This window comes from Lissotriton vulgaris, chromosome 7 (assembly GCF_964263255.1).
Source record: "Lissotriton vulgaris chromosome 7, aLisVul1.2, whole genome shotgun sequence".
NCBI classification, from domain to species: Eukaryota; Metazoa; Chordata; class Amphibia; order Caudata; family Salamandridae; genus Lissotriton; species Lissotriton vulgaris.
Window position 1 is genome coordinate 1,622,573,602 of NC_141695.1, and position 23,233 is coordinate 1,622,596,834.

The window sequence follows — 23,233 nt, forward strand, 5'->3', positions numbered from 1 at the left end:
ATGTTTCAGGTGAGGGGGATTTTTCCTTTGAATGTGTCCCTACCAAAGGAAGCAGGGCATCTAACTGAGATTTTATGTCTGTGGGAGAGGACAACACATGATCCATAGGTATCAGAAACAGTGAAAGGACTCAGAATAGATTTTTTTTGAAGACCCAAATCAATGTCATTTGCTACACAAAATTCAGTTTTCTATGCAGGAGAAGGATTTGTTAGACAAATAAATCTGGGAAATGACAGGAACAGGAGAACACAGGAGCAGGTGATTTTTGTAAGCAATCTGTCCATAGTGAAGAAGAAAAAGAGGGTCATACAGAATGGAAGAATGAGACTAGTCCTAAATATACAACACCTAAATCAAAGAGTAGTGTGTCAACAAATGAAGATGGAGGGAACCATCTTGTGAGAGAAGGGCTCAGGTGCAAAGATTTGATTATATGTTTAGATCTCAAGGTTGCTTAATTTACAGTCCCTATTCACAAGCAACATCAGAAATATATATTTTTCATTAGAAAATCAGTTGATGGAAATGTCAGTTTCAGTTTCATACGTCTTTATTTCGGTAAAAGTAACCATAAAACACATCACAAAAAAAACACAATAAAAACATTAAAAACCAACATAATACGTAGTTTGCATAATATACTCGTGGGATATTCAATAATAAACTGACTAACACTGTGGATATCTAACTCTAATTATCCAAGACCAGCCTAAAAATGTAGCTACTGATATGGCCACTGGGAGTGATGTTACCGTCCCTAGCAACTTTAAGGCGTCATTAGCAATTCTAGTGATAAGGTATCGACAAATTGGTTTCAGCCATTTTTTCCGTGAGGCGACATATGCAGGACAAACAAAAAAGAAGTGACCCACAGTTTCCTCCTGATCTTTACATCATGGACATGAGTTCCCTGACCCACCCCTCCATTTATGTGTGTTAAAATCATAAAAGCATACATTTTAAAAACACTCATGACAAGAGTTACATACAAAAGAAAAAAAATGGCATAAATATAAAACATGTGTCCATGTTACATGAATAAGTTCCTTGTGTCATGGTAGCATTCGTGATTATCCATACCCATGGCCAATGTACATTGTTACAGGGTGGTTGAAGGCGGAAAAGCCATGGCCACACAGTGCATGGGTGTTTCTGCGTTTCAGGTGAGCTGGCTCTGCCCTTGGTTGTAGTCGAGGGGTAAGTACCATGCTTGGGTAAAAGTCGCGTAAGTCCCAGATGGATATAGGGCCAACACCTTCACGGGGGTAAAAAGATCGCAGGTAGGGAATGACTGAACTGCTTCTAAATTTTATAAGAACAAGGTCACCGTCAATATCTTTTTGTAGGGGGCCTAGCCAGCCCACCCTTCTAAAAGACATGATGGTCCCGTCAAAACCCATGGGCAGGGGCCTGTTTTTAGTTAACCAGTATATGACTTTGTTAAGTAAGTCTTGTTCCCGCTCAGTTTTTCCATGTTTGATTACTGGAACTCCCGCAAGAACACACACAAAGGGTGCAGCCTCCGGGGGTAATTGTATGTGAGTTGTGTTATTATTAGGTTCTACTCTTGTAGCAGTATATTGTAAGGGACCCGGTTTGTGGTTAACTTTAGGTGCATTGGTGGGTGGAAGGATAGGGTCTAGATGTTGAGTTTGGATGTTGCTGTTAGTACCAAGTGGGTTGGAACAGATTGATGTTACAGGATTTTCAGTTCGAGTTTGGTTGGCCTCAATGCATTTCTCTATTCCCAACAACCTATCCTCTAGGGTGTCAATTTTACGAAATGAGTGAGCCAACCATTTGTTCAATCTGGGCCAAAAAGTTCGCATTGAAGGAGGTAATCCATTGGTCTATTTTTTCTTCCAATTTTAGAAGGGGTTTAGTTGTAGTCAGTGGAGAGCTAATACACAGTTTTTGTTGTTCTGATTTATTCCCTAGGGGGTTGGCCCCATCCCACTTCCTTTTGCTAGATGCGGGCTGAGGAAAAACTGTGTTTGGTGTATTGGCATTTTTGGATTGGGGAAGTTGTACCAGGGGACTGGCGATTGGGGTTGACATACTAGATCGTTTAGTGAGGCAAGGGGAAGAGCTTTTGATTTCGTTTCTGGCTTCCACAGTGGCATAGCTTGTTTTACAGAGGGAATTTAGCTCGTCCAGGAGCGAGAGATGTTGCGCTATACCATTCGTAGGGTCGGGCAGTTGATTAATGGATATGCTAGAGTTGGCAGATTCATTCATAATGGCGGTGGGTGGAGATGGCCTTCCTAGTATTTGTGGCCCTGAGTGCAAGGCTCTCTGGCTGATTGATTTATTGGTCGCCCCCTTGTGAGTCATCATGGGGTGTGCAAATGTTAGGCTATAACAAAGCCTCAAGAAATTCAAAGGGTATTAGAGAATTGTCAAGAAAGGTCCAGTTTGTGATCACTTGCCAAAATGTCAGGATGATCAGAAAGTTGTTACCTTAGCAGTGGGATGAAGTCAGGGGGAGTGGCCCCGTCCCGTCCTCTTCGTGCCTCGGAGGGCCACAGAGGGCCCGCCCTTTGCCCGGGCTTAGCCCGGCGCCGCCCGCGCGCGTCCCGCGGGCCGGAAATACAGCGTTGATTATATCCTCCCCGGTATCCAGGGGGTGGGGCTGCCGGTCCGCTGCTCGCAGCCTTCTGGGACAGGTAGTCCCGCTGCGACCCCCGCTCTCCCCAAACAAGAACTGGTGGCAGGGCCGATGAGTCTCCCGCGAAGCGGGAGGCGCGAGAAGTATTTCAAAGTTCCCCGGTGTCCAGGGGGTGGGGCTGCCGGTCCGCTGCTCGCAGCCTCCTGGGACAGGTAGTCCCGCTGCGTCCCCTGCTCTCCCCAAGCAAGAACTGGTGGCAGGGTCGATGCGTCTCCCGCGAAGCGGGAGGCGCGAGAAGTATTTAAAAGTTCCCCAGTGTCTAGGGGGTGGGGCTGCCGGTCCGCTGCTCGCAGCCTCCTGGGACAGGAAGTCCCGCTGCGTCCCCCGCTCTCCCCAAGCAAGAACTGGTAGCAGGGTCGATGCGTCTCCCGCGAAGCGGGAGGAGCGAGAAGTATTTCAAAGTTCCCCGGTGTCCAGGGGTGGGGCTGCCGGTCCGCTGCTCGCAGCCTCCTGGGACAGGTAGTCCCGCTGCCTCCCCCGCTCTCCCCAAGCAAGAACTGGTGGCAGGGTCGATGCGTCTCCCCATGATGGAAATGTACTGTTTGATTTGTCTTCTGCAACATGGTGCTTAGCAAAATTAGACTTGTTGTAATTTTTTTAACGCAGCATGTGGTTAATTATTAGTATATTTGGACGATATATTGATTATGGCCCATAATCACAAAATATTGTTGGATCATTTGAAAATGACAATAGAATTGTTGGAAGGACTTGGTGACATAGTGTCAAGTAAAAGTTATTTTACCACAGATCAGGAAGTTGTAATAATTAGATTTTATGATAGATTCAGATTCCTCCTAATTAAGTACACCAACAGACAAGGTAAAACAAGTAAGGATACAATTGAGAAAGATCCTGGTAAAAAGAATCATATCTTCTGAAAGATTTAGCTTGTATAAGGTTGGTAGCGGCAACCATCCAAGCTAATTTTCCAGGTCCACTTCCTTATCAGTTATTACAGAGATTGGAGGAAGAATACACGTCCAAAGGATGCTGGTATCACAACCATGTGAGATTGAATGGGGATGCAGGAGAAGAAATCCTCTAGTGGAGAAGGAATATAGAGGACTGGAATGGCAGGTCTATTTTCGGAGGCAATGTACTAGAGTCGGATGCCAGACAAAGAGGTTGGGGTGTGATGACGGGGTAATGTTCAATTGGAAAGTGGTCAAAGGAAGAACAGACTTTACATATCAATTGTTTAAAGCTTTTGTCAGACTCTTTTGCTGTGAAAAGTCTATTGAAGGGAGAGGAGAGAACCATTTTGTTGAGAATGGACAGTGTGTCAGCTGTCAGATATATAAACTATGTTGGTGGTGCAAGGTCAAAGAAGTTGACTGAATGTTTACATTATTGTTTAGAAAAACCGATACAGTGAGAGCAGAAAGTGTTCTGGGAAGACTGACTATGGAGGCCGATTGGAACATACGTTTGTTGACAGATTCTAGCAAGTGGAAGTTAAACAGAGAGTGTTTCTGTCATTACATGTCCACTAAAGATAAATCTCTTTGCCTTAAGACATTTGAAGCAACTTCAGAGATATGTCTGTAGGGGGCCATTTCTAGGGGAAGAGGCAGATGATGATTTCCTATATGTTTGACTGAGGGTAGTGGCATATGCATTTCACCCTTTTCAATGATTTTGATGGAGAGTTACAGATGGAAAGGGACTGAGTATTTTTGATTTGATTACACCTTGGTGCCAAGCTCAGGAGTGGTTTTCAATAGGAAAAGGTTTGAATGTTCAGATTCCATTGTTGCTGCCAGTGTATCTGGAACAACTGACGAATGTCCAAGAGTATTTTTATGAGTTGGTTCTAGCAGGACAATTACAGTTGAGGGCATAGAGGATTTCAGGAGTGCATGGAGAATCAGCCGCTTTCCGAAAGAGGCTTCAGAGTTGGTGAAAGAAGCATGGGCCACCGGGAACGAGAAAAAGATGTGGTACAGCTTGGAAAGCATGAAGTACTTGGTGCCACGAGTAGGGATTTGATTCTATGGACACCTGTGGTGCAGGTGGCGAATATTTTGGTGAATGTGTTTTAAACTGGTTTGTCTTATCAAACGCTAAACACTTACAGATCCTCAATTTCTGAAGAACATTCATTAGTGGACGGAATACATGTGGGAAAATTGAGTTTGTTATGTAGATTGACGGTAAGCATTAATTTGGAGACCTTCACGAGCTGAATGTTCTGTTTTGTTGGATGTGAAAATAGTTTTACATTTGCTACTTAACTGGCCATGCAGTAAGGATTTACCCATAAAATTGCTGTCTTGGAAGTTAGCGATGTCACTCTGCTTGATATCATTTAGACGAGTGTCCAATGGAAAAGGGCTTTGATCTTGCACATAATTGGAGCTTGTGGTCTAGAAGCTGAAAGTTTTAAAGAAAACCAAGATTTTATTAGAGTTATAAAGGCTCAGATTATCCCCACCTAAATTGAGGAGGAGTTCATTTTTGTGAATATAGTTTGTTTAGTGATATACTAACAGTAATAATCTTTATTTAAAATTATATATGTTGATGATATCGATAGACTTGGTTTTTCATCCAAATAGAAGCACTAATGATGGTTTGGGTTTAGTCTATTGGTTAAATGTAGGAACGTTTTGGAGGAGCTTCACATCTCGAGATGTTGAAGAAATTCTTGTGGAAGGAGTTCTATTTGAGATTTTTGCAAGAAGGAGGACATGACTCTTCTTTATGAAGGGAGCATTAACCTTTTGCATGCTCATGACGAGCTGAGCTCGTCATGAGGCACGGTGCTCCGGTGCTCATGACGAGCTCAGCTCGTCATGGGCCGTGGATCACTCAGGTGCGGGGAGAATTCCCCTGCTGTGCTGAGCGTTCCACGGGAACCAATGCACCTGTGACGAGCTGAGCTCGTCATGAGCACAGGAGCACTGTGGCTCATGACGAGCTCAGCTCGTCATGAGCATGCGGGCGCTGTGCGCGCCCCCCCCAGCACAGCGGGGGAATTACCCCCGCAGCGAAGGAGTTAAAGAGGCTGCATTCCTGATGTTAACTAATGTTGTTTATGTATTTTCTCTACTGTTGCTATGGAATTTTGTTTTGTCGTGTGGAACGGAATAAAGGAGATTGCACATAACCTGAGCCTCAGTGTCTTTAATAAAATCTCGATTTTCTTTAACACCTCCAGTTTTGAAAATCTTAATTTTCCACCATTTCTAAACTGCTTACCCCTTGTCTTCCCACCTGGCTGCTATTAGCAGCATGTACATATCTCGGTAGGAAAATACATCCAAGCTACCTACCATGTGAAATTAAATATTTTGCTCAATTTCATCTTTGGCGGAAAATGCATAGGGAACTTTTAGGAATAATGCTAGTATGTGCATATTACTGGTCAATTCGTGCTGGTTGGTGGAGTTGTAAACGTAGGAAATAGCTCTCTCTTTCTCTCTTACATTTTAACTAGTTCTTCTCCTTTTTATCTCTCTCTTGTCTCTTTTCCCCTCTAACTGGCTAGCTCTCTGTCTTTCTTTCCTTTAACTTTCTGTGGTCTTTCTCCCTTTCTGTGCTCTTTCTTTCTCTATATTACTCACTATCTTGTTTCTCACACTCGTCTTCTCTAATTCTCTCCATATTATTCTTTCTCACTATAATTTTCTTAATTTCAGTCACTATGCATCACTGTCTGTTGCTTTTTCTCATACTTTCTCCCTTTCTCACTATCTTAATATTTCTTTCTTTCACTCTTGCTCTCTCTATCATTCTCTCTTCTATTTTAATCCCTTGCTTCCCTTTCTCTCTGGTGCTCTTCTTACTGCTAACTGTTTCCTACTTTTTCATGGTGACTCTCTGAATTTGTTGTAATAATCATTTTATTTTACTATTCACACACTTTCAGAATATATTTCAAAATACATTGTATTCTGGATATTGCTGTACACATGCATTTTCAGTCGATAAGCTACGTCAATAACGTTTATTTGACAGCACTTTCCTACACAAATTTCAGGTGTAGAATGTCCAAAATATGTCATCAAAATATTAAAATGTTGAATTATCAACACATCAATCTTTTGTAAGGCAACCAAAAGGGTCTATAAAATACCCACAGACGTGCAACTTTTGGTGTAGATATATTGCATATTATGGAAGTGTGCATTAAATGGTATATCAGGGGGATCGTTGATATAAAAAGTGACGTGGAAGTAACACACCTCATGGAAACGCTGTTACCTCCTAAGGGCCATCAGCATCACCACTATTCCATTAGAACAGTTACAAACAAAAATATGGATAAACCCAAAACAATCAATAAGAATAAAACAAATCAAAAGATCAAAGCACGAAAACATCTAATACTTAAATATATGGATCATAATAGATTTAATTTAGGTCTAGAAAATAGGAATCAATCTGGGGCCAAAACAATGTTATTTCAAACACACTCCCAGGACAGGGGATTAGAAGTTGCTGTGCTACCAAGTAGGTTGGACCATAAATGAAGCCTTTTTCAGGGGGTTGCACACAGCTTAGTGATATCTGGTCGGGTCGAGTAGCAAGTATAAATTGTTTGAAAATAGTCAGGCCAGACTGAGAACGCAAACCAGCCCGCACCCTTCCGGCCCACCGGGAAAACGCCCGATGCCCGCTAAGGCCAGTTCAGCCTTTAAAATAATTTACTGTACTCGGCTCTTTAATGACATGAAATTTATTCAGTTTATCCTTGCCTCAAGTATTATGAGACACTGATATATGAAACTAAACTCCCTATTAACAATTGGGCTGATTCTTGACAATTAATTAGAGGTATTTTTTCAGAACACCAGGTTGATTGTTTTAATAAGAAAATCGAATCATGAACGAGATGCACGTTTTCATGAAAAGTCCACTGACGGCAGGCAGTTACGATTGGTGGTTCACTCAATGGGAAGGATGTCCTAACTGACTACATCAAGTAGATCTTTAGTTTGAGGAAAGAATTTTTGGTGAATAATTCTTTTCATTCTTATAACTGGCAGATTGGTCATCTGAGGTGGTGGAGCTATGCAAGAAGTATCGGAACGACACAGTGGTCGCCATTGACCTGGCTGGGGACGAGTCGTTGAATATTGAGTCCTTTCCAGGACATAGAAAGGCCTATGAGGTTTGTAGAACACCTTTACCTAATGAAAGTTATTACCCACAGAAAACTATTGCCAAAGATTCTCATCCAATTTGACCTTGTTTAAGGCATTCTACTTAAACATATACAATAATCCATCATGTTTGTACTACAGGTTTAAATATCTTAATGTCTACAATGAGGGGTTCCAACCTCGGGTTTCACACTATTTGCTAGGTAGTTGAGCTCCATTTAGTGTCATTGTATGTAACTACAGTTTTTTGGAATTCGTGAAAATCTGGCATGCGTTTGTCCTTCAGGGTCTATACTGGAAACTCCTAGACAACACTATACGTTGTTATTGTATTATATTTCATTTTGGATGTGCATCAAGTATATGACTATTTGTATATCTTTTTCAGCATTTGCAGTGTTTCAGGGCAAAAAAACATGCATTTGCAAAGCGCTATTTAATTTTCCAGTCGCGTACAAGCTACACCTGAAAGGAACCCTGTGGAACAGCTTCCCTTTTAAGATTTCTAGCTGCCAGTCTTGGAGAAGCAGACAGAGGTCGAGAGCCCACTGTATGCTTCATACAATGTACTTACTAGCAGGAAAAACTTTATTTTAAAAGCCGCGCCTGTTCCTTTAAAAACCACGGGTTGCTTTAAAAAAAAAAGTTTTTCTCAGCTAGGAATGCGTACTCAAGGAAGAGGGTCAGCAGACCCAGCAGGCTTCCATTCTTTCCTCTGTAGGGAGTCACAGAATTCCTACCGCATAATTAATATTTATTAGGTAGAACGTTTCGCAATGCATGCAAATCCACATTTGCATATGACTTATTGGTATATCAATCGCACTGTAAAATAAAGCCCCAATTATGAACCAGTCGGTTTTCATGAACGCTGACTGCAGTGTGACATGCCTGTTAGCAGACCGGGTCCTTACTGCATCGACAGCACATTTATTGACCTGAAAACAGAACCACATGACGCAATAGTTATCTTATGTGGTATTGATTTGGACCTTAGCCTCTCTTTTAATATTTATTGCTTTTGTCATAAAATGGATATTACTCAGGTATATGGTATGTCGTTACCGAGCCATTTGTCAATTATTCATTACTAGTGTGTCATTCTCCAGATAACGGATATTACTAATACTATTATAGTAGTGAACAGCAACTTCAGTACTCTTGACAGCTGAGAAAATTCCAGCAGAAAGCCAGAGTCCAAATTCCAAATTTCTGGTTGATATGAAATATGGTATCCACAAATAGTGCTTAAAAGGATCCATAGTGTTTAAGTGTGTTATATACTTTTTTGTGACAATCATTGTTGCTCACCACATTTGTGATTCTTGAAGGAAGTGACTAACGACTTCACATTTGTGTTCATCACACAGAACACTTAATTCAGGCTGTTAAATCTTATCAATTATATTTTCAGTTTTTTGTATTTCGTTAGAACACCTCTTCATGTATAAAATATGTTAGCTTTGTTCCTCAATATGCCTACTGAGGCTCACACTTCTATGGTATTTATTTTTCTAGCATTGCCGTCTTTTTTTATCCATATTTATTTTTTTACACCCTATTGTTTGTATCCATATTTTTTTGTTTTCTCTGCAAAAATCCCTTACAGGCCTATGAAAAGAAAGTAATCAGGTATACAAAAACAAAAAAATGTAAAAGTAGAAGCCTATAATTTTACTTCTTAAGTGCTAGGAAGCTGGGAGGGTTTCTGTGATTCAAGTAAAGCCTGCCTCCACAGGACGACATGTCCACAAACAGGATTCTCAGACTAAAAATATATTTTTTCAAGAGCAACACCATTCTTGTACTTTTCTTTTCAAGATATTTTCTGAATTCTGATACCTGTGTGTGTAGCCTTCTGTTCTGGTCTGCTGAACAGTTTAAATTATCTTCTAGTATGAACCAGAAGTGCAGTCTCAGTTGTAGCCAGAGTAGCTGGAGTGGTGTGATGCAAAATGATGGGGCCCCCTGCAGAATATGAAGAGGGGCCCCTTGGTCTCCCATTTCTCACAGAGATCTCTTGCTCATAAGCTGGGGGGGGGTCACCTGAAGGTTGTGGGGCGTGAAAGTTTGCCCTACCTTCACTGCGGAGCCTGTATTTCACCTCTGCATAGCCGCCATGACTCTTGTTTGAGTTGGGTTTGAGCGGAGTGGGCTCTTTGGCCACAGCTTTCAGCTTCTAGCATGAGATGCCAGTAAAAAAAGGCTGACAAAATACAACTGTCATGGCCGCCCATTAGGTTTATGTACAAGGAGAGAGATTGTGCTGTTCCTCTATAGAGTGTACAGGGAGAGTCGCAAGAGACTAGGTCCCACTATATCGAGGAAGGATATAGGTAGGGATCCATATGTTGGATCTTAATGCCCTCACATACCCTTTCAGGTGTCATGCTTCATCATATGGGCTGCTCCTCGTTGAGTCGGGGGTGCAATACCCAACGGGCTCCCTAAATAGGGACACTTTATCGGAGATCTTCTATCCAACTGCTGTTTGGTGAAGTGCGGGTGTGGGGCCAGAACTATTAGATTAAATGATTAAAAAAGGATTCGGAGTACCTAGAAGGACAACTTTATTCTGGGGGTCTCCTATCCTTGCTAAAAACAGTGTGCAAGGCTCACACGTTGAGATTAATGGCTCGTGTGGTGGTGTCCTTGTTGGATTTTATTGGTCAACATGTTTCTCGCTTTCCTGTTCAATGAACTAGCGATTCTTCAGGACCTTATTATACGTTATCTACATCTAGTGTGCGCGGTGTACATAATCGCACGTGCAAGAAGTGTCAATTAGACACAAATACCTTAATACAACTTGGAATTACCAAAACAATGTGGTCCCCCGGCTTCAACAGTGCCAGGTGGATTCAAGTACAAGGCTAGTCTCCTGTGTGTGAAGAAGTTTTGGCTCGCTTGGCGTGTGCCCCTTGACCTGCCCACTCCACCGGGGGCGTGAAAGTTTGCCTTATCTGCTCTGCGTGGCCTGTATTTCGCCTCTGCGTAGCCTCCATGACTCTTGTTTGAGTTGGGTTTGAGAGTAGTGGGCTCTTTGGCCATAGCTTTCAGCTTCTAGCATGAGATGCCAGTAAAAAAAGGCTGACAAAATACAACTGTCATGGCCGCCCATTAGGTGTAGCCAAGAGTAACGTGCTGCCCCTCGCTTGCACACTTGTACATCTGGCTGTGCCCTTGGAACTCCAAGGTTCATGAATGGTGTGCAAGGACAGAAAATAAACATGTCTCAGAATCTGTGTAGTTGCCATTGCTGGACTTTCTCAACCCCACCCAGTTGCAGTCAAGAAGGTGTCAATGGACTAACGGTGAGACTAGGAGGTCAGTCCTGTTGGAGGGCTCATACAGTGCTTAATGTCTTGCTAGTATTTTGATAATTCGACACCCATGAACACTACATCCGTGACAGACATTTTGAAGTGTCAGTGCTTCTGTAGAGTTCAAGACCACAACCCGCAGAGACCAGAGTGCACAGTTTCTAAGAAATGTGGTCAGACACAGTAGATAGCATGTCGCATCACTGAAATTTCCAGAACCATATAGGGCCCACTTCAGAGCACGTGGCCAGACATACTTCATGAAAAATAGTTATGCAAGCTTGAGACAGTGTCAGTCAGGTTCACTTCTGCATTCTGGGAATAACCCTTGAATAGCATCCTCTTGTCTGTAACGCACGGTGGGGCTAATTCACTAACGAAGGAGTACAATTACATTAATATATTTACATCTATGTCTGGTGTAAATGTACTACTTCGTGCAATCCACAAGATCCGATTCGAATTTTCAAGTAAAGCTGTGCCTGGCACATCTTTGCATGCGGATGGCATGGAACTCACGCAATTTTCAATGCGGTAAAACTATGCACAGGGGATTTAAATCCTTATGCAAATACACATTTTATATATTTTTTTATTTGTTTGTGAGGAAAATGGAATCCCCTCCCTGCTTCCCTCTTCCTCCCTATTGGGGGAGATGTATTCCCCTTCCTACTCTGGAAATCTCCACCCGCAGTCAGGAATTCCGTTGTGGATTCCTGGCAGGTGTGTATGAGTTAAATTTAGTTGTACACTTACATTTTATGACCGAATTTACCTTTGTGCAATTTACACGTAATTATGTTTACCTCTCCTGCTTGTCAGTTTGACTCTTAAAACCTTGTTGTTCTGCAAACGATCTGCTCCAAGAGGCGGAAACCAACACTCAGATACTGGCTACAGGCCTGTTTTTCTTTTTCATTGGTTTACACATAATCGCAACATTGTCCAGGGCTGCTGACTTCCTCAGAACGCGCGCATGTAAAGAGGGCTGCACTTTCTTTTGTATATATTAAGAGCTATGTGCACCTAAAAAACATAATTGACCTGGGAGGCAGTGTTTACTTTGTAAAAATAAAAAAGGTGGAGGGGCCCAAAGTTTATTTTAGCGCCAAGGCTGCCACAACTATGGTCGTGGAACCCCGACCATGTCTGGGTTCCACCTCACACCTATTACTTCCACCACCCTTCACTTCTTGTCAGTTTATCTCATTCTTGGAGGCTCTTTTTTTATCCTTCCTCCTCCTGCTGTTGCTGTTTTCATGTGTTTCTCTTCATCTTTCTGCCTCCCTCTTTTGCCTTTCTCTCTCCAGGTCTCTATCACATCCTGGTGAGGAAAATAAGTCCCGGTCTCAAAAAAGGAGTCCTTGCAGTCTCCACCTGCAAGCACCACCACTGATTAAGCACTCCTGCAAGGCACTGTTCCCTTTCAGCTAGTGCTGCTTATCACTGTTCTGTGATCACAGCTTTGTCCTTTTGCTTTACCTCTAAGAATACTCTGCTTCTGTCTAAATACTTCCAAAATTCTCAGAATTTATTGGGATGAACAATGACATCAGGTGATCGTTAAAGTGTAAGCGGTAAAACGCTCTCTCCGAATTGCACTAAGGGCCCGATGTAGGTAATTTAATTTTACCACTTCTTAAATACCGAATCATACCGATTCGGTATTTTACCGATTCGGTAAATTTACCGAATCGGTAAAATAGGCCCCCTACATCCCAAAAACCCATTTACCGGTCGGTAACGGCTGAATCGGCCGTTACCGGCCGTTAAAGGGCCACCTACATCGGGCCCTCAGTGAATATTCTTAACGTCACTGGGGAAGTCTGGGGGTGACAGAGTCAGGGACATTTTAAACTGCCCTGTTCAAATTAATTGGCTAAAAAGCCATCGGTTCTGATAGTGAAGGCATGATATATTCCAAAAATGTTAAGGTGTGCTAATCAAGGCTGATCCTACCCAGGGCTGTTGGGATTTTGAGAAAACTGTGTTTTCTTTACAGCATTTTCTAAAAATAAAAACAAAAACAAAAACACGACACATAATCAGTAAAGACACTCCCATCTCTCAAGGATTTCCTTTTTCATTGCATGTTTTTAATGTTGCATTTCACTTGAAGGGCAGATGGATAAATATAAAATAATTGCATTAATCTCAGGCCTTACATGTCCCAGGCTCACAGATCAGTGCTATCTCGGTTTTAGATTGATAGGCTCAGACATCATATAAATGCACCGCTAAGATACGCTAGGACCACACTCATGTAGCAGTGATAAATACGCGCTTTTGTCATATAGGTGCTCCTAGCATGAAATGCCAGTGAGCGGGCGCAGAGGGGTAAGAACACTGACAAAAAAACTGTCATGTCTATCCATTAGGGGTGGCCAGAGTAAGGAGCTACACCAGGCCTGTACCGTTGTACCCTTATCTAGTGGTATACTTTGTAACAAGGAACAAGGAAACATGGTTCCATACCCCAGTTCACCAACTTCACCAAACTGTATGATCCTGGGCACATCGCTTTATCTATTTCATCGTCAGTTCCTTCATCTGCTACACATTGGGAGTGCCTAGAAGCAGCTCAGTTTGTAGTATGCGCTAAAAAAAACTTTATTCAGTTCAGGCTACTGTGCATATTTTCTTAACCAAACAGCCTTCCCTATGCACAATCTCAGACCCTTTTCAAACAGAAAGTATTAATTTGGCTAGAACGCATTCGGCTTTGATTCTCAAGTTTCAGCTTTTCTTTGGAGACCCTGGAAATAACAACCACGTCATAAATGAATGTTTAACAAGACTAATAAAAAGATAGAGGCAGTCGCTTAATGAGTAGTCTTGGCTTACTATATGGAGCCTGTTTTGTGCAATGGCTTTTTTATCTGTGCTGATTCAGGAAATTCCATCCTTATCTGAGATAGTGGGTAAAGGGCCCTTTCTTTCAGAGAGCACGAGTCGTGCACTTTTTATTGTGGCAGCTTAAGGAATGAAATGTATTAGTGCCTTTGCAGGGCGTTCACTATATGCTTCTGGGTCTCGTGAGTGTTTTGCCGCCCTTCTATAGGTAGCGCTATGCACAACAGGTTTCCACCTTTGAGCGCTATAAATAACAGGGACAATATCAGCTGCGCTGGCTCTGCATCTACCTGAGTACCTGTTTTTTTTTTTTTAGGTCTGGCCTTTATACAGCTTTAGCCGTGTAGTCAGACTATTGTTTCGTTTTTAAGCATGCATAATATCCAAACACTGTAAGTGGGCTTCATCTGTTGATATGTTAAATTAACATTTACGTTTTGTTTCTGCCCACCACAGCATGCAACGTGGGGCAGTGAGTCAGACCACTTTACCCTTTGGCTCCCTTCACTTGAATAGCCCCTTCAACTCCGTGATAAATCTGGTTCAGTGTGTGCGTTTTTATTTATTTGTTGTCATTAAATAACCAATATTTATTTTCCATGATTTTGAGTTCCCTTTTAGATACTGATTTATTTTCCGTCTCCATTTTTATAAAGTGATTAAGTGACATTGTAACATAGTAGTAGGCTACTATATAACTATTTGATTACATTTTTATTCATTATTTGCTCTTTCAAAAGTAATATTGATAACAAAAAGCATGACGTTCATAAAAGCCTTACATTAAAAAATATCTCTTCTAAATAAAACAGCAGTAGATATCAGCAAAGAGATGTATTTCACTCAGCTACCTTGACAGCGTATACATAAGCATAGAAAAAAGGTTGTAATGTACACTGTTAGAAATGGGGTTTCTGGTTGGCTAGTGTATGCACCTAAGGCAGGCAGACCCCACCACTCTAGTCAGGGTAAGTCAGTTACACACCAAAGATAGCCTTTGCTCACCCTCTGGTAGCTTGGCACAGAGCAGGCAGACTTATCATCAAAAGCAATGTGTAAAGCGTTTCGCAACACACTCACACAGAAATACAATGAATACACCACAAAGAGACTCAAACACAGGCTTAATAAAATATATAGTATTTTATACATAAACTCAGACCAAAACGACATGAATCATAAATACTTTGCATATTATGTAAATCCTGTGATAGTACTCATTATCCTGACAGTGCAAGAATCAAAATGACATATTAGAACATCAGGGCAGGAAATGCAGCAGTTAGGTTAGAGGCATAACACATAAATCACCCAATATCACCAGTGGTACATAAATCACAGCATACCACCCTAAGCACATCAGTAACAATAAGGGAGCATGCGCCCTGGAACAGCTGCCCTCCTTTTGGCATGGTTATGGTCAGTACTATGGCCTAGTTGTAATGGGTGTGTTTATGCCAAAAGCATGACCTGCAGGAGCCCCTGCACACCTACAATATGAAATGCAGTGATTTATAAGCTTCTCGATGCAACAACTTACAGGAGTGATTGGGCCGCCACTACGGGTGAATTACAGGGGAAACACCCATCACATCGGGGTCAAAACATTGCGGTGCTATCGCACCGCGACTTTGACATTGCATGGTCGTTGACATCGCATGCTTTTAGTCCTCATGCTACAACGACGCAATGCCATTAACATCGCATGCAATTACAACGCATGCGATGTTAACATGCCATTACAGGAGGGGAGGAGCTACGCTCGCAAACAAGATGGCCGCTTAGGCTCCCGGCTCCGCCGGCCTCCGTCTCCCGCCGGACTATCCTGTTAGATATCCTGATTTTAAGCCCGACCTCCATCTGTAGGAACCGTTGCTGAGTCCGATGGTGCAATCCCGAGTGTTCTACCGACTCGATCGACGGAGTTACATGGTGTTGTAATTCTCGGCCTAGCCCAGCTGGTGAGCCGGGACCTCGAGTACTGGCCCGGCCGGGTTGCAGTTGAACAACATCGGCCGTGGGACCTGGACGGGGTCCGGTCTCTCGCTGCGGAGGTCATTTTGCCCGATTCTGATGGCGGTCAATCGGCCTGGTTAATATCGAAGAAGTGGTGCTGCGAGGCTGTTGTGGCCGTGGGCGGGAGTCTCCTATCCCGGAGACCGGGTGCGGTCCCTCCCCGGGTTCGAAGGGTTGGGGTCCTCGCTCGCGGCAACGGAGGATCGCTTGCTGTGGCGGTACTTGATTGGCCACCCTGCGTGGCCGTCCGCTCCGTTCTTGCCTGTTCCCTCGGAGAGTTGGTCACTCTGGGGTCGTGGACCTTGCCTGCCATTGATCGAGCGGAAATGGGTCGGACGGAGTGCGAACCGTCACTGAGGACCATCTTGGCCGCTATCTGGGCTCTACATTTGCACGTGGAAGTCATGGTCCACAAACTGTCCACTGGAGCAGTTGGGACTGTGGGCCTGAGACCGGACACTGATTCGCTGCATGACTTTTTGCGAGCGGGGTCTCCCGCGGTGCACGCCTGGTTGGTAGATGATGGCCCCGAGTAGGATGCAGTATCGAAGCCCTTGGCCAGTGAGAAAGTACCCGCGGATACCCTTGTACTCGTGTGCACAATGCCGCAATTGATATCTTGTTCAATGGAGGTGGAACCACTCTGCTCTCTGTTTCCGGAGTCTCTCTTTTCTGACTTTTGTATTGTTCTGACATTTTCTTCCTCCCTGGCAGTTTCATCATGCTTTCAGAGGAAACAGCGTCTGGACTCACGGTCGGAGAGGGGGTGCTTGAGCGCGCCTGGAGATCTGGATGGCCTACCACTCTTGACTTTTGTTGGACTGAACTTTGTTAAACATTTTTTTCATTTCGCTTCTCCTGTTGAGGGAGTGGTTCCGCCTGTGAGAGCCCGCATTGCAGATCGGAAGGACCAAGGATGAGATTGTCTAAATGGGGCTGATACTATGGAAACAATGGATACGGGATTTGCTACCTTATTTTGCGGAGGGTTGGGTGATGCTTATAACTTCCCCTGATTGTTTTGACTAAATATCCTGAATCTTTTGGTTATAGTTGGGGGTTGTTTGTCTCTGGCAGGGGGAGGGGAGTCCGGGCACCTATATGTCGATTTCCTCCCCCACTCTTTTTTCTACTTTTAGCACCCAGTTCGTCGGGGCGACAGGCACACTGCTATTTGGGGTGGGGCGGAAGCCTTATGCAGGGGTGCAGGGTGGGGGGTTGGGGTTTGTTGTATTGTCTCCTTTTTGTTCTGTATGTTCAATCTCCTGTATCGCTTTTGTTATTGGGTGCCATTAGACGGATGGTCCTAGCCATAGGGTGGACGGGCCTCGGGGGTGGCATTGTTTCCTTTGTTTTTCCCTACGTGCCGGCTTGTTACTGGGTATCGGTTGTGCTAATCGATTGCTTGTTGTTCAAACATGTTTTACTCTCTTGCCACTCGTTATTATCCTGTCTCCCAATATCCTGTTGTTTCGGGTGGTGGGACTCACAAAGACGCTATTAGCACTGCCCGTAATCTACTGTATGCTCTTGGGCTGCCCGCCGGCATGCAATATGACTTCTGTTTCCTGAGGGGAAACCCGTCTGTCCAGCCATGTTAACTGAATATTGTGGCCGACTTCCTGTTGTAAGGCACCTGCTGTTGGTTTTTTATGTTTTACAATAAAAAATAAAAAAAATTCAAAACATGTCATTACAACGGCTTTTCCTTGTAAAAAGACTGTCACGTACCTTGGAATTCAGACTTTGAATGAAGACTGGCACGTGTAATTAATCACCTTGGAATTAATCTGATGTCAGCCAGGGTTGAAACGGCAAAAAATGAAGACTGGCACGTGTAATTAATCACCTTGGAATTAATCTGAACGTACCTTGGAATTCATCAGAAACTGCAAAAAATGAAGACTGGCACGTACCTTGCAATTAATCTGAACGTACCTTGGAATTAATCAGAAACGGCCTTTTCCTTGCAAACAGTTGCCTTGGAATTAATCAGAAACGGCCTTTTCCTTGCAAACAGTTGCCTTGGAATTAATCAGAAACGGCCTTTTCCTTGGAAACAGTTGATTTTTATTTTATATATAACAAATGCAAACAGTTGGTTTTTATTTTATATATCTTACAATTGCCGCAATTGCCAGGGTTCGAGCCTCCTATCAACGCGACTTTTTATGTATTCACAGCCTAGATATGTTATAATGGCGCAGAGTGGTGGGTGACTGGGTGGGTGGATGGATGGATGGATAGATGGGTGTATGGGTGGATGGATGCATGTATGGGTGCTGGGAGGATGGATGCATGGATGGGTGCTGGAGGATGGATGGGTTTATGGGTGGATGGATGCATGTATGAGTGCTGGGTGGGGGGATGGATGCATGGATGGGTGGGGGGTGGATGGATGCATGGATGGGTGCTGGGGGATGGATGGATGGATGGGTGTATGGGTGGATGAATGCATGTATGGGTGCTGGGTGGATGGATGCATGGATGGGTGCTGGGTGGATGGATGCATGGATGGGTGCTGGGGGATTAAGGGATGGATGAATGGGTGTATGGGTGGATGGATGCGTGTATGGGTGTTGGGTGGGGGGTGGAAGGATGCATGGATGGGTGCTGGGGGATGGATGGATGGGTGTATGGATGCATGTATGGGTGCTGGGTGGGGGGTGGATGGATGCATGGATGAATGGATGGATAAAAGTGTGGATGGATGGATGGGTGCTGGGTGGGGGTGGATGGATGCATGGATGGGTGCTGGGGGATGGATGGATGGATGGGTTCTGGGTTGGGGGTGGATGGATGCATGGATGGGTGCTGGGGGATGGATGGATGGATGGATGGATGGATGGATGGATGGATGGATGGATGGATAGATGGATGCATGTATGGATGCTGGGTGGGGGGTGGATTAAGAAACAGGCTTTTCCTTGTTTGGAACTAATCTGAACGTACCTTGGAATTCATCAGAAACGGCAAAAAATGCAGACTGGCACGTACCTTGGAATTAATCTGAACATACCTTGGAATTAATCAGAAACTGCATTTTCCTAACAGAAACGGGCTTTTCCTTGTAAAAAGACTGTCACGTACTTTGGAATTAATCACCTTGGAATTAATCTGAACGTACCTTGGAATTAATCAGAAACTGCATTTTCCTAACAGAAACGGGCTTTTCCTTGTAAAAAGACTGTCACGTACTTTGGAATTAATCACCTTGGAATTAATCTGAACGTACCTTGGAATTAATCAGAAACGGCCTTTTCTGTGCAAACAGTTGATTTTTATTTTATATATTTTACAATTGCCGCATCGATGACAGTGAGAGGATGTGGGCTAACGTATACCTCTGCAGACTTTGGTGCGGCAGCCAGGGTTCGAGCCTCCTATCAACGCCACTTTTTATGTATTCACAGCCTAGATATCCATTCCTCATCCTGCCAAGTATTTAATAACCTATAATGGCAGCAGTTGTACCTAGTCGCCGAGCCTTTTGTGCCAAGTTTCTCCTTCCTGTAGGAGCTGTGTTTTGTAGAAAGTAGTTGGGCTGACAGGGTGGTTCTTTTAGGTATTAGTGAAGGATTAGTAAAGGATGGTAGCGTGGCAGGTACTTCAACCATGCTGTGAGCGAGGTCTCAGCAGGGAACGGGCAGGAGGAGGGGAGAGGGGGTAGCATGAGAGCAGGAGAAGGGACGCCATGGTCTCGATTTCCTGATCTGACCCCTGTAGCTGAGGCCATGGGAGACTAAAAACAATAAATTAAAAATGCGGCAAGGACTGGGCAAACGAAAGGAATGCCTGAGTGGATCGATGTAGCTCTAGGGAGGTGGGTAGCAGGACGCTATAAAGATTGGGGGGCAGATTTATGATGCCCTTGCGCCTCTTAAGCGCCGCAATTGCGTCACTTTATTTGACGCAACGGCGGCGCAAACAATGCACCCTATTTACAACGTGACGCATCTAGGAGATGCGTCACGTTGTAAAGCCCTGCGCCATAAGGAGGCGTTCCTGCGCAGGGGGGGGCGTTCCTGCGCAGGAACGCCTCCTGAAAGTGGCTGAGTGAAATCTATGAGATTTCACTCAGTCACTTTCAGGCCAATGCTGCGTCAAAACCCTGCGCCTGCTTGAAGCAGGCGTAGGTCTTGACGCAGCATTGTGTAGATGGGGCACCCCCGAGCCTTGCTGGAGCTGCGTCGCGCTTGCGACGCAACTCCAGCAATGCGCCACATTTCCGGCACAGATGCGACACGCATCTGTGCCGCTATTGCACCGTGGTGCGCCGCATTGTAAATGCGGCGCACCATGGGTGGCGTAGCTGTGGCGCACATTAACTGGTGCATCCCTGGGGATGCGCCAGTTAACATAAATCTGCCCCTTTAAACGTTGCACAAACATCGCGTTGTCATGTCGCACAATGTAACCGCTGCAATGTGACATGCTATCCAACTATATGCCCGCATTAGCGTCGCAACAACGTGCGATGCAAACTATAGCGATGTAAGCACCGTTGCGATGTAAATGACGCTATGTAAACGCGCGCGAAATGAAAGTTCACGATGGATCGTCATACAACCGAATTACAGAGCTAATGCCTCCAGGTGGATATTTATCCAGTGAAAGAGGGGGTAGGCACCAAATGCAGGATGACCTGTGGCAACCTTGCTAGGTCCCCTGCAGTAAGTGTACAAAGAAATTCAGCTGCTCAACCCTGAGCCGTCCTGAAAGAAAGAGGCTTCCTTAGCCCATGGCGGCAACCGACTGCCGGGCCCTCGAGACCGGTAAGCCTCAACTTGCAAGGGTGTGGGCATCCTCAAGGTCTGGCCCCATCAAGTGGGGCAGGTGCAGCTTTCTGTGACGCATGACCTTCAGGATTCTGAAAGTGAAGAGCTAGCACGGATTTCATCACCGGGCGCCGCCCACAGCGTAATGCCAGCGGAGTTTCCCTGCTTTCCTTGAGGCACTCCCTGGGGTTATGAAGCTGAGCTCCCAGCACGGACGCTGAGAACTTCTCTGTGTACAGGGTGGTCCTCGTGACACCTTCTCACTTATTACTTCCCCTTCTCACTAGGGCAACGCTGCTCTACCCCCGTATACATGTCATGGGCAAGAATCCCGGTTGCTAAGGCAATGCGGGTGTGTCTAGGGGGAGAGCTTCACTCGCGGTGGCAGTAAGTTAGGAATTCTCGCAGAAAAGCCGGGGGCGGACAGTGCTCTCCACAGACAAAAACGAAGTAAAAAATGCAACCCTCACCAGGTGCTAGTCTGCAGAAACTAGGAGCAAATATTATCACTAACCATGCGCTGCTTGTAGGTTTGAGGCGTGGAGCTGCTGATCACAGCCCATAAGTAGCCCACTGCTGCTGGACTTCCTCATGGCAGAGGACTTAGAGGCAATCTTTAGGTTAGGCTCAGATTTCCAGATCAGGGGGGCAAGTGAACAAACACTTGTAGATGACTAGCGGGGCACCAAAGCAGGGAGCAGGTGGCAGGCCAGCATATAAAGGTAGTTTGTCATTGGCAGTCCCTTCTTCCGCCCAGCAATTAGTAGGCAGCAGACCAGCACAACAAACCAGGTAGCCCAAATGGCGGGTTCTCCCAGCAGCCCAGCAGTCCTCTCACAATGTGACATTTGTCGAGCCAGCAGCGTATGGTTACAAGTCCACGGAGTGTCGAAAATCATAGGGCCAGAGGCCCTGTACTTAAACTCAAAATTGTCCTTGTTCAAGGGGGGACTTAAAAAACTCTTTAGAAGTGTGCAACAATCCCTTTCAACCCAGCCCTGGCTCCAAACATTAGTAGGGGGTAAATCAATCCTTTAAGACAAAGCCTATACAATTTTAAAGTGTCAACGCCCTTTCCCTCTCCCAGCACAGGAAGACCATCAGTATGCAGATGATGCTGATGCAACCCTGTCACACCCAACCCTTCCTGTGTGGTGGCTTTCTGGGAAGTATGCACCAAGTGTTTTTGTCACCCAGGCCTAGACATGGATTGGAGTCAGGGGGATATTTACAAAGAAGTGGCAGAGTGAGGCGTTAGCCATCATGGCTTAATGCCTCACTCTGCCACTTCAAAAACGCAAGGCTGCACATATGCACAAGGGTATGGTGCAGCCTTGCATTTCTCCCTGCACTGGCACAACACTTTGCAGTGTAGCGCCAACACAGGCACCCTTGCACCATAGTGCAAGGGTGTCTGGTGCAGGGGAAGATTGTTTATGTGCAGGAAGGTCTCCCTTCCTGCACATAAACAATCTTTAAATGCCATTTTGTCACTTCTATATATGCTGTTTAATCCAGCACAGATGGAAGTTACAAAATGTCATTTCTTTTAAAGATTGTGTGAAGGAAGGGTCGTTTTACTTGGCATAGTTTAACTATGTAAAACCATCTCATCGCCCCTATCAATCTGGAATTTGCAAGGGTTAAAGCACTGAAACAACCACAGTAAAAATACTTACAAACATCAGTAGCACATTGGACAAATAAAGTGCATGTTGATTTGTTCTTCCCATCTATTCTGGGGCTTTTGACACTGTTAACCACCAAAGAGCCATTGAGACCTGCATTAGCTTCTGCGAAAAAGTACTCCGATGGTTCACTTCCTTTCTCAACAGCCTCAAACAGATGGTGAAACTCAGCACTGCCTCATACAACACATCCAACATCACCTGTGGTTTCTCCCAGGGTTCCATCCTTCCTCCCATACTATTTAACTTGTACAGGGGGCCATTGAAAAAAACTTAAAGTAGCACATAGATGGCACGATCCACCAATACACAGATGATTCCCAGATTTACATTCAAACTAACTCCCTTCACAACATACCCACTTTGAAAGACTGCTTAGAAAAGCTGCCCTACAGCATGGCCACCTACTTACTTCAACTTAAGCTAGACAAACCTGAATTTGCCCTCATGGACAAGTACTACCATCTCTAATTCAACTTTGAATGGCTCAAGGAACTTGAAGCCTCTGACTTCATCCCATGTCTCTTATCTAAAGTACAGAATATAATCATTTGGATTGACCACTCTCTAGCTATGATATCCCACATCAACCACCAGACTATCTCAACTCAGAAGTTTTCCCCAACCAAATGTCTTCCGCCTAGTTGTCCAATCCATGGTTATCTCCCGCATTGACTGCAACACAAATCTTTTCGAAGTCCTTAAATACTCTCTTCAGCTGAAAAGGGCCACCAAAAACTGCTAATCCTTAAACAAGCAATACAAAATGTCTTCTTGTACTTGAACTGATGGT

General features: G+C 44.4%; 1 protein-coding gene across 1 annotated transcript in view; it reads left to right on the plus strand.

The window, feature by feature from the left end:
* The window catches only part of ADA (adenosine deaminase), a 274,533-nt gene that overhangs the window by 176,729 nt on the left and 74,571 nt on the right, over nucleotides 1–23,233 (plus strand). Inside the window, exon 6 of the mRNA XM_086932554.1 lies at nucleotides 7,666–7,790. Within this exon, the coding sequence (XP_086788680.1) occupies nucleotides 7,666–7,790 (125 nt within the window). The remainder of the gene's footprint in view (nucleotides 1–7,665; nucleotides 7,791–23,233) is intronic.